At 39.3% G+C, this 13,528-nt stretch overlaps 1 protein-coding gene across 2 annotated transcripts in view; it reads right to left on the reverse strand.

The window, feature by feature from the left end:
* gabbr1b (gamma-aminobutyric acid (GABA) B receptor, 1b) overlaps positions 1 to 13,528 on the reverse strand; it is a 148,070-nt gene that overhangs the window by 56,626 nt on the left and 77,916 nt on the right. For both annotated transcript variants that reach the window (XM_065293708.1, XM_065293717.1), the window contains exon 7: positions 5,433 to 5,593. In XM_065293708.1, coding sequence (XP_065149780.1) covers positions 5,433 to 5,593 — 161 coding nt within the window. The remainder of the gene's footprint in view (positions 1 to 5,432; positions 5,594 to 13,528) is intronic.

Consider the following 13,528-nt stretch of genomic DNA (forward strand, 5'->3'; position numbering starts at 1 on the left):
GTCATCAGCAGAATTGGATCCCGAGGACAGAGACCCTGTTTGGGCCGTAAAGCCCATCACTGTCCTGATGTTTCAGCCCTGAGGGAAGCCATGCATAAGCCTTGGTTTTTTTATGCACCTGGATCCCACCAAATCAAATCAACTGAAATAAATCAAATACTGAGTGCCAGTTGCAAAGCAATCATGAAGTTTTGAAAATAGGCAGATATAAAACATTTCCAAACTTTCTTAATGAAATCATTTTATATTATATATAAGAATTCAAAAAAATAGAATCTGTTATGATTAAATTTGTCTTGATCCTATTTGTTTCAATGCATGGTGACGAAAAAAGGAATAGCCCAACACATTGGGTTGTAATTTAAACTATGCTGGGTTGTTTTAAGCCAAAATGTTTGTTATAACAAATTGTTGGGTTAAAAATAAACATTTTAAGTTAATTTAACTTAATCTAGCATTTTATTAGAGTCACTTTACGATCAGGTTTGATAAAATTAGTAAATGCATTAGTTAACTGAACTAAAATGAACAATATAGTTTTTTAGCAATCTTGGTTATTAAAGGAGACATATCATGAAAATCTGACTTTTTCTAGTTTAAGTGTTATAATTGGGTTCCCGGTGCTTCAATCAACCTAAAAAATGTCAAGCCAGTAACTTAGTTTTGTAAACCATTCCCTGCAAGCATGTGGAAAAATAGCTTATTTAAATCTGTCTCCCCTTGTGATGCCAGAAGGGGATAATACCGCCCCTTATTACACGGCTCTCTGGAATGCTTGATTCTGATTGGTCAGTTGAGACATTTGCAGGTTCGTTCTTTTCAAATAATAACCGCTCCAAAATAATAACGCATAGCCGGACTACTTGCACGAGTAAAATCGCTCCGCGCCAATAAAGATCAATAAAGATTACTGTCTGTTTGGCGCCATCTTGTGACAAACACTCGACAACCACGACAAGATACAGACAGCTTAAAACCTTACTGAGACTGAACTTGACAAAATAGAGCATGACAGCTACGAAGCCAACACACTGGCTAAAAGAGAAAAAAAATGGAGACAGACAAGTATGAAGCAGAGGATCTTAATAAGGTATTACGATCATTTTATGCATCTGTGCAAAGTTTCGCGGAAGGATAAAAATGTTAATTTAAAACAAATATGCCAATAAAATGTTTCAAATTCATATTCATGTCCAGTTTTTTTCTTATGTGACAAGTAGCCGTGTAATAAGCGAGATAATGTAGAGGCAGCCGGTAGTTATTGGGAAATAAGCCCCTTCAGTGTGATACAAGACCCTCCGCTTCGCGTCGGGTCCTGATCACACTGTCGGGGCTTATTTCCCAATAACTACCGGCTGCCTCTACATTATCCCTTACTTAATCTGCACTATCCAACCCCGGCACTGCCATTTAGTGCAGAGATCAGCTCATTTGCATTTTAAAGGAAACCCAAAACCAGCAAATTTTTTCCTCACAGCTACAAAGTGGTAATTTAACCTTCTATAATAAATTATCTATATGGTATTTTGAGCTAGAACTTCACACACCAAAGATTTATTTGACATCTTAAAAAAGTCTTGTGAAATGTCCTCTTTAATGTACGGTAAATTCATTGTGGATCAACAAATTGTGCACTTAAAGGAATAGTCTACTCATTTTCAATATTAAAATATGTTATTACCTTAACTAAGAAGAGTTGATACATCCCTCTATCATCTGTGTGCGTGCACGTAAGCGCTGGAGCGCGCTGCGACACTTCGATATCATTTAGCTTAGCCCCATTCATTCAATGGTCCCACTCAGAGATAAAGTTAGAAGTGACCAAACACATCAACGTTTTTCCTATTTATGACGAGTAGTTATACGAGCAAGTTTGGTGGTACAAAATAAAACGTAGCGCTTTTCTAAGCGGATTTAAAAGAGGAACTATATTGTACTGCGGAATAGCACTTTTGGGAGTACTTCGACTCGGCGCAGTAACACTCTCCCTCTCCCATTATGAGAGGGAGAAGGGGAGCGGATTTTTCAGGCGAGTTGAAGTACTCCCAAAAGTGCTATTACGCCATACAATATAGTTCCTCTATTAAATCCGCTTAGAAAAGCGCTACGTTTTATTTTGTACCACCAAACTTGCTCGTATAACTACTCGTCTTAAATAGGAAAAACGTTGATGTGTTTGGTCACTTCTAACTTTATCTCTGAGTGGTACCATTGAATGAATGGGGCTAAGCTAAATGCTATCGAAGTGTCGCAGCGCGCTCCAGCGCTTACGTGCACGCACACAGATGATATAGGGATGTATCAACTCTTCTTAGTTAAGGTAATAACATATTTTAATATTGAAAATGAGTAGACTATTCCTTTAACTTAACATTACATCACTAATAATGTGTTAGTCGGCGGCACTGTGACTCAGTAGGTAATGCAAGAAGGTACCCGGTTCGAGCCTTGGCCGGTTCAGAAGGTCTTTCTGTGTGAAGGTTGCACTGTCTCCCAGCATGGGTTTACTCGATTTACTAATGGGTAAGTCTCGGATATTAAATTATCTAAAACCTCAACTTGTGTATATATCAACGATTGTATAGATTGACCAGTCCTCACCACGAATATAGTCATCAGTGGCAGCTGGTAAGTGCTCTTCCGAGGGGTGCAAATTCAAACTGTGTTATCGGAGTGTCATGTGTGTTGCTCGTGTTTTCAAAATATGTGTTTGTTGCGTCATGTGAACCATGTGCATCAGGCGTCTTGTCAAAATAAGTGCCTGCTGCACACGCATCGAAAGGGTTTATGATAAAAGAGAAGCTCACCTTCACAAAATACTCGCAATACACTCCCTTAACAGTAAACTCTGATTATCAGTCCCTCCAGAAAAATGTGATTATGCGATTGCATGATTCATAAGCCAAAGTCTGCATATTTATGCGGGCGCCACATTTTTTCAAATATTTTTCAAGCTGCAAACAGTTTTTGCAAGTTCCCGCAGTTTATGCAAGTTCATCGCATAAAATTGCATAAATATCCCGCATATTCTATCGTATTTTTTAAAGCAACACCAAAGAGGTTTTTTTTACCATAAAATAACGTTTCCAAAAAAGTTTCAGTGGTTCATCCACTCAAAACAGGGTGAATGGCACTTCCACATTCGCTTTGCAGCCCTCTATTGGCCAAAACCGCACTAAAGAAGTTTCCAACCGTCCGGTAGTGGTCCTGTAGTTCAAGTGAAAACTACAAAAACTTGCTTTACGGCAAACCTACAACCCAATCAGAGCCAGCTATGCTGCAGTATTTACGACAGTGGTAATGAACAATTCCGCTTCTAACCTTAAGAAAACTTGCCGCAAGATCAGCGTTTTTCTGGAAGGACTGGATTATGCATGAGATTATGAGAGTATCTGGCAAACGCGAGCGTCTCTTTTATCATAAACCCTTTAGACGCGTCTGCAGCAGACACTTATTTTGAAATGACGAACCACACACATGACAGGCTAAATACATGTTGTAACAAGCTTCGCATTGTGCGCCCTCGAAAAAGATGTCACCAGCTGCCACTGATAGCCATAGATACTGGAATGACATTATTAAATAAATAAACAATAAGCAAATAAAATGTCTTAGTAAATGCTAACATGAACTATAAATATCCAATGCTGTGGAAGTATTGTTCATAGTTATTTAATTTAAAGCTAATGCATTAACTTATTAAACCTAATATAACTAATATAAACCTATTGTTATATTTGTGGACATCAAATTGTGTACTGATCTATTTAAAACTCCCTAGCTGTGTTGTGTTTGCATGTTATATGGTTATTTTTGTACATAACAGAAAAGCAGTAAAGATGTTTTGTCTCTGTATTGCCTGAAATATTATAAGATGTTCACTTCCCTTCATCACATTCAGTTCAGACTGATCCTTTTGCCATGTCACTCTAGATTATAGCTGTGCGGGAAACTTTGGTATAATAGCGCTCTGATACACTTCTATATTTACATCTATGCAATTTGCAGATGCTTTTATCCAAAGCAATTTGCATTTAAAAAAATGCATTTACTCATTTATATATGCGTGTTCACTGAGAATCAAACCTGTGAACTTTTGCACTGCTAACACCTGCTAACTTAAGCACCAGATACATTACCACACAGTACTTCTGCTATGAAGTATTCACTGTACAACCCTAAGAACACTGATGCCTATTCACATTAAAATTGGCGTACAAACAAACTCCAAAACACATTCATGTGATATCACGCTGGGGCTCTGGGGAAATCAAATGCAATGCAAATAAACCTGTGGCCCTCTTACCACCCTGTCACCCAACAAGGGGGTAAACTTCTCTGCCTCAATCAGAATTGGATGAAGATTTGCCGCTTGCCTTCCATAGCTTTTTTAGGCTTTTTAAATGTTGCTGTCCATGGTGCTGAATTGTAATCAGTTCTGCTGTGTATTCATGTGCATGGGTTCACTCGGATCCACGGGGGTCCTGAAAACATTTCCCTGCTGTGTGGGATCAGAGACGGAGCTCTCGAGTGTCTTACATGGAGAGCTGCCTTGAACCACACTTGTTTAACTGTGATCATTATTTTTATTAATCCATCTGTCTCTGTTTATACCAAAAATGTAAAGGGGAGCGCATTGTTCTCCTTTTCGGCCTTATGTGTTTGTTTGAACAGCAGTGGTCTTGGTAACTGTTGTCATGCCAACCTCCACCCCCAGTCTCTCCTCCGTCTCCTGTATCTTTGAAGCGGGGTTCCAATGCAGACCCGTTCCGACCAATCACGGCTGAGCTCTTAGCAACACAGAACAGTCACAGGGTATTAACTGTTTGCGGTCCGCATGCATCTGCGAGTCTTCTCAGTCTGAAACTCTCACTTGCTCTTTCACTTCTGTGCGTGTGTGAGCGAGGGATGCGTTGGCATCTCTTGTGCGGGGGAGGAGGGACGCAGGTGGGATAGATGGAGAGAAGCAGAGAAAAAGAGGGAGAGAGAGAGTCGAGCAAATAGAAAGATACGAAGGAAAGTGATGGGTATATAGAGAGACTATGAATAGATTTATGCCTGCGAAGCTCAGGTGATTGGCTGAATAATCTGATGTTGTCAAAACATTCCTCCTCACCTCTTTGATGAAGTCATACTGAATCAAGCGCAAATTGCAATTTAAATGACATTATGTTCATTAGTGTCCACCGAAACATTATAGTTATGCCTATTAGCGTACTACAGATGACCCAACAGAGCCTGTAGTGCTGTAGTAAAATCTCCCGTGCAGCAAATCTTCAACCAACCAAGAACAATGACACACACTGTTTGAAAAACAACATCAAGTAAACACTCTCATGCTATGACCAGTTCAATGCACTTTGAATTGCGTATGCATTACCATCAAACAGTTCACATAATGGGAATAATTATGGATGCTTGCAAGCACTTACCATGCTGTCATAGTAGATTAATTCAAGTTCATAATCCGGGAGAATATCCGTTCTCTTGTTTACTAGATCCAGAGCCATTTGAGCAGAGGGAAGACATGCCTGCCCGCCCGGCCATCCTCCACTCATAGGGAACAGGGCTCCGATGTAGAGTTTCTTCTTGCCTAGAACCGGGCAGGACCAGGATAACAGTAAAGTAATGGTTGCCAGTATAAAGTAGAAAGTCATAACCAAGCGCCGTCCATTGTTGTGATGTTGCCTGGGCAGTCTGGCCATAGTGGACGACTGTATACGCACAGTTTATGTTCTTATGATATTATTATTTACATAAAATTGCAAATCTGGGTAGTGTACTGCGTATTACCCTAAACTTTTATATAGCTTTAATAAACTTTTATATGCACTACAATACAGTTTTAAATTTGTGTTTTTGTTGAGTTCAATGAGGAAACATAAACACGACATCGATGTAAATTGAAAGACAAATCGATTCCCAAGATCCTAATTCAGTCAAAGCGCGCGGGAAATTGCGTCACGTTAATTAACGCGCAATAGCGCGCGTATTAAATTGTCTCGCGTTCAATGGAGACTGCGCCCAGGTAGGCTAACTTTACCCCTTCTCTGAATCTCTTATTGCCTTAAAACTTATTCAAATTGGTTTTTAAAAGTTTTTAATTTGCATTAAAGCGCTGTCTAACAAACATTAAAACTTCAACAGAAATAAATCGCGCTGATTAACGATAACACGCGGCAGTGCAGTCTTGGCTGTTCTGACGACAAAACGGTCGCTGCTTAAACCCTAAAACCAAGCTAGTTAGCAAGTCTCCAGTTAAATGTCTAGTTAAATACCCTTAAAGCCTCAAATACTCACGCCTCTCCCGAAACCCGGAGCGAATACTTCAAGAAATAAACGTTAAATCTTTGTTTTTGGTAACCGCAGTATACGCTGTCCACTGTGCATCTCTTTACAATAACGATACGTTAAATGCGTAATAGCAATCGATGGATGAAAACGGAAGACAGATATTCTCGGGTTGGCGGATTTAGGATGATGAAACAAAATAGATAAACGCTGAACGCAGTCGTAGCGGTGTGTGGTGCGCGTTGCGCGCGCTCGCGGGATGCAGCACGGAGACTGAGAGAGAAACACAACGTGCTGGGTTTATAGAGAGTGTGAGCGAGCGAGAGAGAGAGAGAGAGAGATGGAGGAATGTGTGTGAGAGAAAGAGAAATGTGTGTGTGTGTTAGAGAGAGAGAGAGAGAGAGAGAGAGAGAGAGAGAGAGAGAGAGAGAGAGAGAGAGAGAGAGAGAGAGAGAGAGTGAAGTAAATGAGGAGGGGGGTTCACTTTCATTCTCCGTTTCACAAAGCACTTTGAATTTGCAATCCCTTAACACAACCTCCCGTTTATTACCCTCCACCCAACATCCTCCCGCTAACTATACTTAAGCCATTCGCCTCTCATCCTCAAGCAAACATGCACAGGATTCGCGCGCTCTCTCTCTCACCGTCTCTGCCTCTCACATTAATTACGTACACAATTTAATTATAAAGGTGGCCCATAATCACCTACCATTGTACTACATATAATAATTTCTTCTCACGCACACAATTGCATGCACATGTGCGCACAGTTACACAGTCTGTTTCTATATGCCCATCGCTTTGTGCCACTGTTTTCTTTTCCCTATTCAACGTAAGCATGGCGTCTTTCCGGGATCATTAGGCAGATTCTGCTGTACACTACATTATGAATCACACACTCTGTTCCTCTCTCCCACACATTTTCATCTCCACTGCGCCATCTCCTTCCAAACTCCCAGTCACTATGCACACTAATCCTCCACCTTACAGGAAAAACATTGTGATAAACACCGTGTTTGAGTGCCACGGTGGAGAAACTACGCCCGCCTGTTGTCTTCAATAATGCATCTCCAAATCGACGGGTTGTCACTGATCTCATGCTCTCTTCCCACCTCGCTTTCGCACCTTTCCGTTGAATTCCGTTGAAATGTCACTTTTCCTCACATTCAGTTGTTTCATTAACACATATCTCTCTTTAAGTTTATAGTGCAGACATATCAGTGGTAATCTGTTTGTTTTCATTCCCTGCCTACGCTTGACCGATTTTGCAACTTGCTGAAAAAGCTCAGCGCAAGCTCGCTTACCCGGTTACATCACATTGTTACTCAAAGCTAGGGTTGATATGGGCCATGATCGAGCAGACTGCAAAATGAATAATGAAAACCCAGGCAGAAACATGAGATATCGCTTTTCGCTTAAGAATGTTATATTTTGCCCACATTATAGGGCAAAGCTGATTAGCATTTCTGGATTGTATGTTATAATAAAGGAGGAATACTGTATTTGTAAGAAATGCACTGTAGGCGAGTAGCTTTGGAGGTTCTGGCGCTGCTTTTTTCCTCTCTTAAAGTTCAGATTTCCACATTTTCTCCAGCATTAAGACCCAGAGGTGCTGGTTATATATCAGAGTACCGGTATTAGCTTAGCAGCTACTGCAAGTGGCCTGGGGATGTGCCAGAGATGAAATACGTTCCTTTATCCATGGCCAATGCAGAGTAACAATTAGTCTCGAGGGTGGCAAAACCGTTCAATGCTGGACCATTAAGAATGAGTCAGTGAAAGGCTAAAATCACAGTCCTTATGTCTCTGCATTTTCCTCTCTTTTTTAAGAAATTAAAACTGTGATGGTAAATTCATGACTTTCATTATTCACACTTGTTGATTTACAAGAAACTTAAAATGAAATTGTGTCATCACGTACTCACCCTTGTGTTTTTCCAAACCCACATGCCTTTAATAAAAAAAGTGATTTTATATATAATTAAACTGAAAACAGGAGTTGTCAAGCTCCAACATGGCAAGTTATTATCATAAAATCGTGAACGTTTTAATGAAAATGAAATTAAAATGATTTGCATATTACATTAAAAGTCCTGTCCTGACAGACCAAACCTAAGCTATTAATTAACTTATAATCTTTTACTTCGGTGAGCTGTCGAACCCTGTGACTGGATCATTGAGTTAGTGAACTGATCACAAGAATAGGTTTTATGAACTGGATCAAATGGTTTTTAAAGAGCACCTAATTCATTGCTAAAACAACGCTATTTGGTATAATACAATGTGTTCGTGTGGTTTATTGTTAAAAAATTACATTATATTTTCCACATTACACATACATTTTTGTAGCTCCAGAGTTTACTTACTTTCTGAAATGCACAGATTTGAAAATCGTTGTGTCCCTGGTTGGCAAGCTAATCTGTACATTGTGATTGGTCTGAATACCTCTGATGTTAACAGGAAATGTGACGCTTCTTACCATGTTTAAAAGATTCGCTCACAATGCAATGTTAACAGGAGTTAACTTACAGGCTGTGCATGAGTCCAAGCGGGATGAATCATGATAATGTCGGTCTTTACGACATCACCAATCCCAGGAAGTAAACTGTTGCCTACAAATCGTGTGTTTGTTGTAGTACAAGAAAAGAGATTTAGGTTGGAGAAGATAACTCGCGTCATCGTTTTCTTTGGGGTATGTACCTTTTGCATATCGTTAACATGTACTAATACACACTTACACACCAAAGGAAATGAAAAAATGTGAATCGGACAATAGGTGCTCTTTAAAAAGAACCAATTCTTTAATCAGCATCACTGCTTTTACATTAAAAGTGGCACGTCGACTCCACTCATCTTTAGCGAACCAAAACATTTTATTTTCGAAAAGGTATTTGTTTCATAGATCAGTTTAGCCACTAACCAGACCGATAAATAAATACAGACCGGATGTTAACTTCGGTTCAGGCATGTACCGCGACAACGCACGTGTCTCAGATGAAAATGTCTATAGTCATACATACCAGTTTTATTTACTTTGTTTAGTCATTTAGATCTTAATAGCCCAATTGAGTTCATCATTTAAAAAAAAATCACTTTTTCAGTTTCACAAAACAAAGATGAGTACACAATAGCAGATTTTTTAGGAAACTATTGCTTTAAATAAAGTAGTTGACTAGATTTCATTGCTTTACATGTTATACGTTTCTCCATCTATTGTCGATTATGTTCCACATAACTTGCTACCATATCAAATAAAAGTCCCCCTGTGGACCATAATTGTATCCCTTAATGCTCATCTTCCATTGTTTCCTGTGAAAAAAAATGTCATGCCTAAAATTGCTTGAATGTAAAAACATCCTTGCGTCATTTAGTGCACTCCAAAAATGGCTGGGTTATTTTTAACCCATGCTGGGTAAATATTGGAAAGAACACACCACTGGGTTATTTTAACCCATGGTTGCATAACACTAGGTAATTTTTATCATAACATTGGGTAATTTTTTTTAATCCAGCATGTGTTCTGTCCAATATTTACCCAGCATGGGTTAAAAATAACCCAGCCATTATTAGAGTGTATACACAAATCTGTGAATATGCAAATTAGTCCCCGCCTTCACTTATGAACAGTAGCTTCCTGCTCCAAACAGGACAGTCCTCTAAATGCAAACATTTTAAACGTCAGAAATGTCCCATGTTTGTCTCAACAGAATCGGTAGACTGGATGTCATTGGAATTAGTATGGACATCCACGCATGCTTTTTTAGAAAAATGTCAAGGTTGAAGGTGACGAGGGAATGGGAAGCAAAACTGCCTCTCGAGAGAAATCTCACCGCTGTCATGCGCAGCCCCGTAAAGCTGCAGCAGGCGGGGGTCAGCAGCCCTGCCCCACACTCCCACTGCATACAGAAAGATACAGCAGCCGGCTGCCGACATCCCCGTGGGCCACCTATCACCGTCTCTGCCAGTAATTCAGACACCTGATGCACTCCACTGTTAGCTTAATGGGGCCAATTAAATCACTCTCTCCAGATCTGAAGGCACGAATCATTTTAAGACAGCCATATCCACGCCGTCCACAGGTTGGGGAGGGAGTCAAATGGAATCTGTGCTAAGATAACCGAGCAATTCGACGTCTAATTCAAGTTTAAGTGGTGCTGCGGTCAGATCTCATAGTTCTGAAAGATCTGAACGATTGAGCTGAGTTCACGTGCTTCGGACATACCTTAAACCCAAACTCTGTCTTGTGTCAAATCTGCTGCGTTAACATTGCAATTACAACAGACGGTGTGTATTTATCTCAAGTGATAAAATACAGATGTCATTGTTTTCGTGAGAAAACCAATGCTACTCCTTAAGTGAAGGACGGCAGCTCTACAGCCATTTAAAATGCATTACTAACGTGAAAGTGGACTTGAAAAGCCATAATTACAAAATCGTGTTGCATTCAGACTGTCAATGAAATAAAATGAAAGGAAAATGAAAGAAGCAGGGTTATATTTTAGTTATAGTATCTTTCTCTATTGCAGGGGTTTTCAAATTTGTATCAGCCCCTTGACCTACATTATTTACTTGAAGTACCCACTGAGATTTAAAGTAAATGTTTTAATCATTTAATAGCACATTTAACTTCAAAACATTTATCTGTTTGAAAGTTTACCAGTTAGTGGACCTTTATCTGGTAATTTTCCTTTAATGGTACATAAAACGTATCTGCCCATTTTGCATGCTTTCTCAACTTCCTGATATAATAGACATGTTTGAGTTCATACGGCATTGCGCAGACCGATCAACTGGGTTTGCGGCTTGCAGTCGAGAGAGGAGTTGAAGATGGTGTCATCAAGTCGAACACCTGCTGCTTGCCGTATGCGCCATGTTTTTTATCGCGATTGAAGTGAATTAGATGGTGAATTTGTCCAAAAACAAATGTTTTATAAAAGTTCCAACCATAAATTATTTATATTAAATTTTTTAGTTCTTGATTATACTGTATGCCTGTAAATAACGGGAAACACAAGCCTATATTATTAGAATACCAATAGAGTTTGGTCTTTTACTTCTTTTAATTTTTCATTTTAAAGGAAAACACCACCATTTTTCACTATTTTACTATGTTCTTACCTGAACTTAGACAAATTAATACATCCCTATCTTTTTTCAATGCGTGCATTTAATCTTTGTACAGCGCGTTGTGAATGTGTTAGCATTTAGCCTAGCTCCATTCATTCCTTAGGATCCAACAAGGATGAATTTAGAAGCCACCAAACACTTCCATGTTTTCCCTATTTAAAGACTGTTACATGAGTAGTTACACAAGTAAGTATGGTGGCACAAAATAAAACGTGGTGATTTTTTAAGCAGATAAAAAATGAGAACTATATTGTATGGCGGAAGAGCACTTAGTTTGCAGCACTTGGCCTCGGCGCGCAGTAACATCATCACTCCTGACTACCCCCCTTTCGCTTAAACTTCCATCAATATTACTGCGCCTGAGGTCGAAGTGCTGCAAACTAAGTGCTCTTTCACCATACAATATAGTTCTCGCTTTTATCCACTTAAAAAAATGCCACCTTTTTTGTGCCACCATAATTACTTGTGTAACAAGAAAAAGTAAAATATTGAAAAACTGGTGTTTTTATTTTATATAATTTTTACATGGCACGCACAATGTAACATATTAAGATTATATTAAGTAGTTTATATTATCAACGCCACATGAAATCCAACAACTCTAGTGTAGTGTTGTGTAACGGTCACATGTTAGATTAAAAGATTTAACGTCATCTAGCGGTGAGATTATGAATTGCAACCAATTGCAGTCCACAGCTCACTACTCCCTTTCGAAACGCATAGTGAAGCTACGGTAGCCGCCACTGGACAAACATGTTGTCGTCTTAGCCAACGTAGTGACAAAATGCTCTCTATAAAACAGTTTGTCTGTTTAGGGCTACTGTAGAAACATGACGGCACAAAATGGCAACTTCCATATGTGTATGTATATAAAACGTCTCATTCTTAGGTAATAAAAACAATATAGTTCATTTTGTAAGGACTTTATACACCACTGATACTATAGTTATGTATATTATATTGCATTTCTGTCAAGAGATCCTTTTAAAAGTTACACAATGCACCTTTTAATTAGATTTTTAAATTATTTATTTACACTTTATGATTTAATTGCAATTATTAATTGTTTTTTATCAACTCACAAACCACCTGCAATTCCCACTGCGAACCACCAGGGTTTCAAAAACGCTGCTCGATTAAATATATCAAAAGCAAATTTATACAGCTAATCATTCACTACAACTTTACAAAAGAAAAACTAAATGCACAACTAGACAAGACTCTTTTTTTATATAATGTCAGCCAAACGCCAACTGTCAAGATATCGGCTCATTAAATATAAGGGAAATGTCAGAATATACCAAATGCTCCTCGGTTCAGAAACAGATAAATGAGCCCTAACCCACCATCAAGAAATATCTTTGAAGAAAATGACATAACATCAACATCATTTGTAACGTGGGCCGTAAGACATCCTGTGCAATTATAATCGATTCTTTGACCTCCACAGACAAGTGGAAATAAGCAAAGTGACAGGTGGCTGCCGGCTAATGCTTGGACAACAGAGACATGTTGAATAGTTGCACTAGTTGCCATGTCACGGTGCCTGCCATGTCTACGAGGTCACAGCGGGACACTGTGATTGGCTGCTCCGGTTGCCAGGTCACAGCTGGGCTGCTTGATTGGTTCCTGAGGTTGCCAGCCAGGTCACTGCAGGCAAGCATGCAGTTGTGAGGACTGATACAGCTCGCTTTCTCAAAAGGACGAACAAAGATCTTCGTTGTTTTGTCAACCAGCGTGATCCAATTTAAATAAAAACCCGGAGACAAACATCAGACACGCAAACAACGCATGCCTTTTAGTAAAAAATAAAACTTGTCGCAATTGATGTTTCTCACCTACTTGTTCCTCTATAGACTGTCTAGAGTGAGATTTCAGCAGCAAGACACAGATTTCCCTTTCATCAACCAGTAATCCTTTCATTTGCCTGCTGCAGAGTGCATTCTCCAAACAGATTTGTTAGATTTGACACTAAATTTAATTTACTGCTAAACGCCAGAGTTTGAAATTGCATCGTCGCCCATTCCCCAGGCCTCCTGGAAGTAAATGAATTGCAGAATGCTAGGAGACGGATCATTCGGCTGTCGGAGATGACTGAGGAGCTAGATCG

Source organism: Paramisgurnus dabryanus, chromosome 19 (genome assembly GCF_030506205.2).
Source record: "Paramisgurnus dabryanus chromosome 19, PD_genome_1.1, whole genome shotgun sequence".
In the NCBI taxonomy this organism is placed as follows: Eukaryota; Metazoa; Chordata; class Actinopteri; order Cypriniformes; family Cobitidae; genus Paramisgurnus; species Paramisgurnus dabryanus.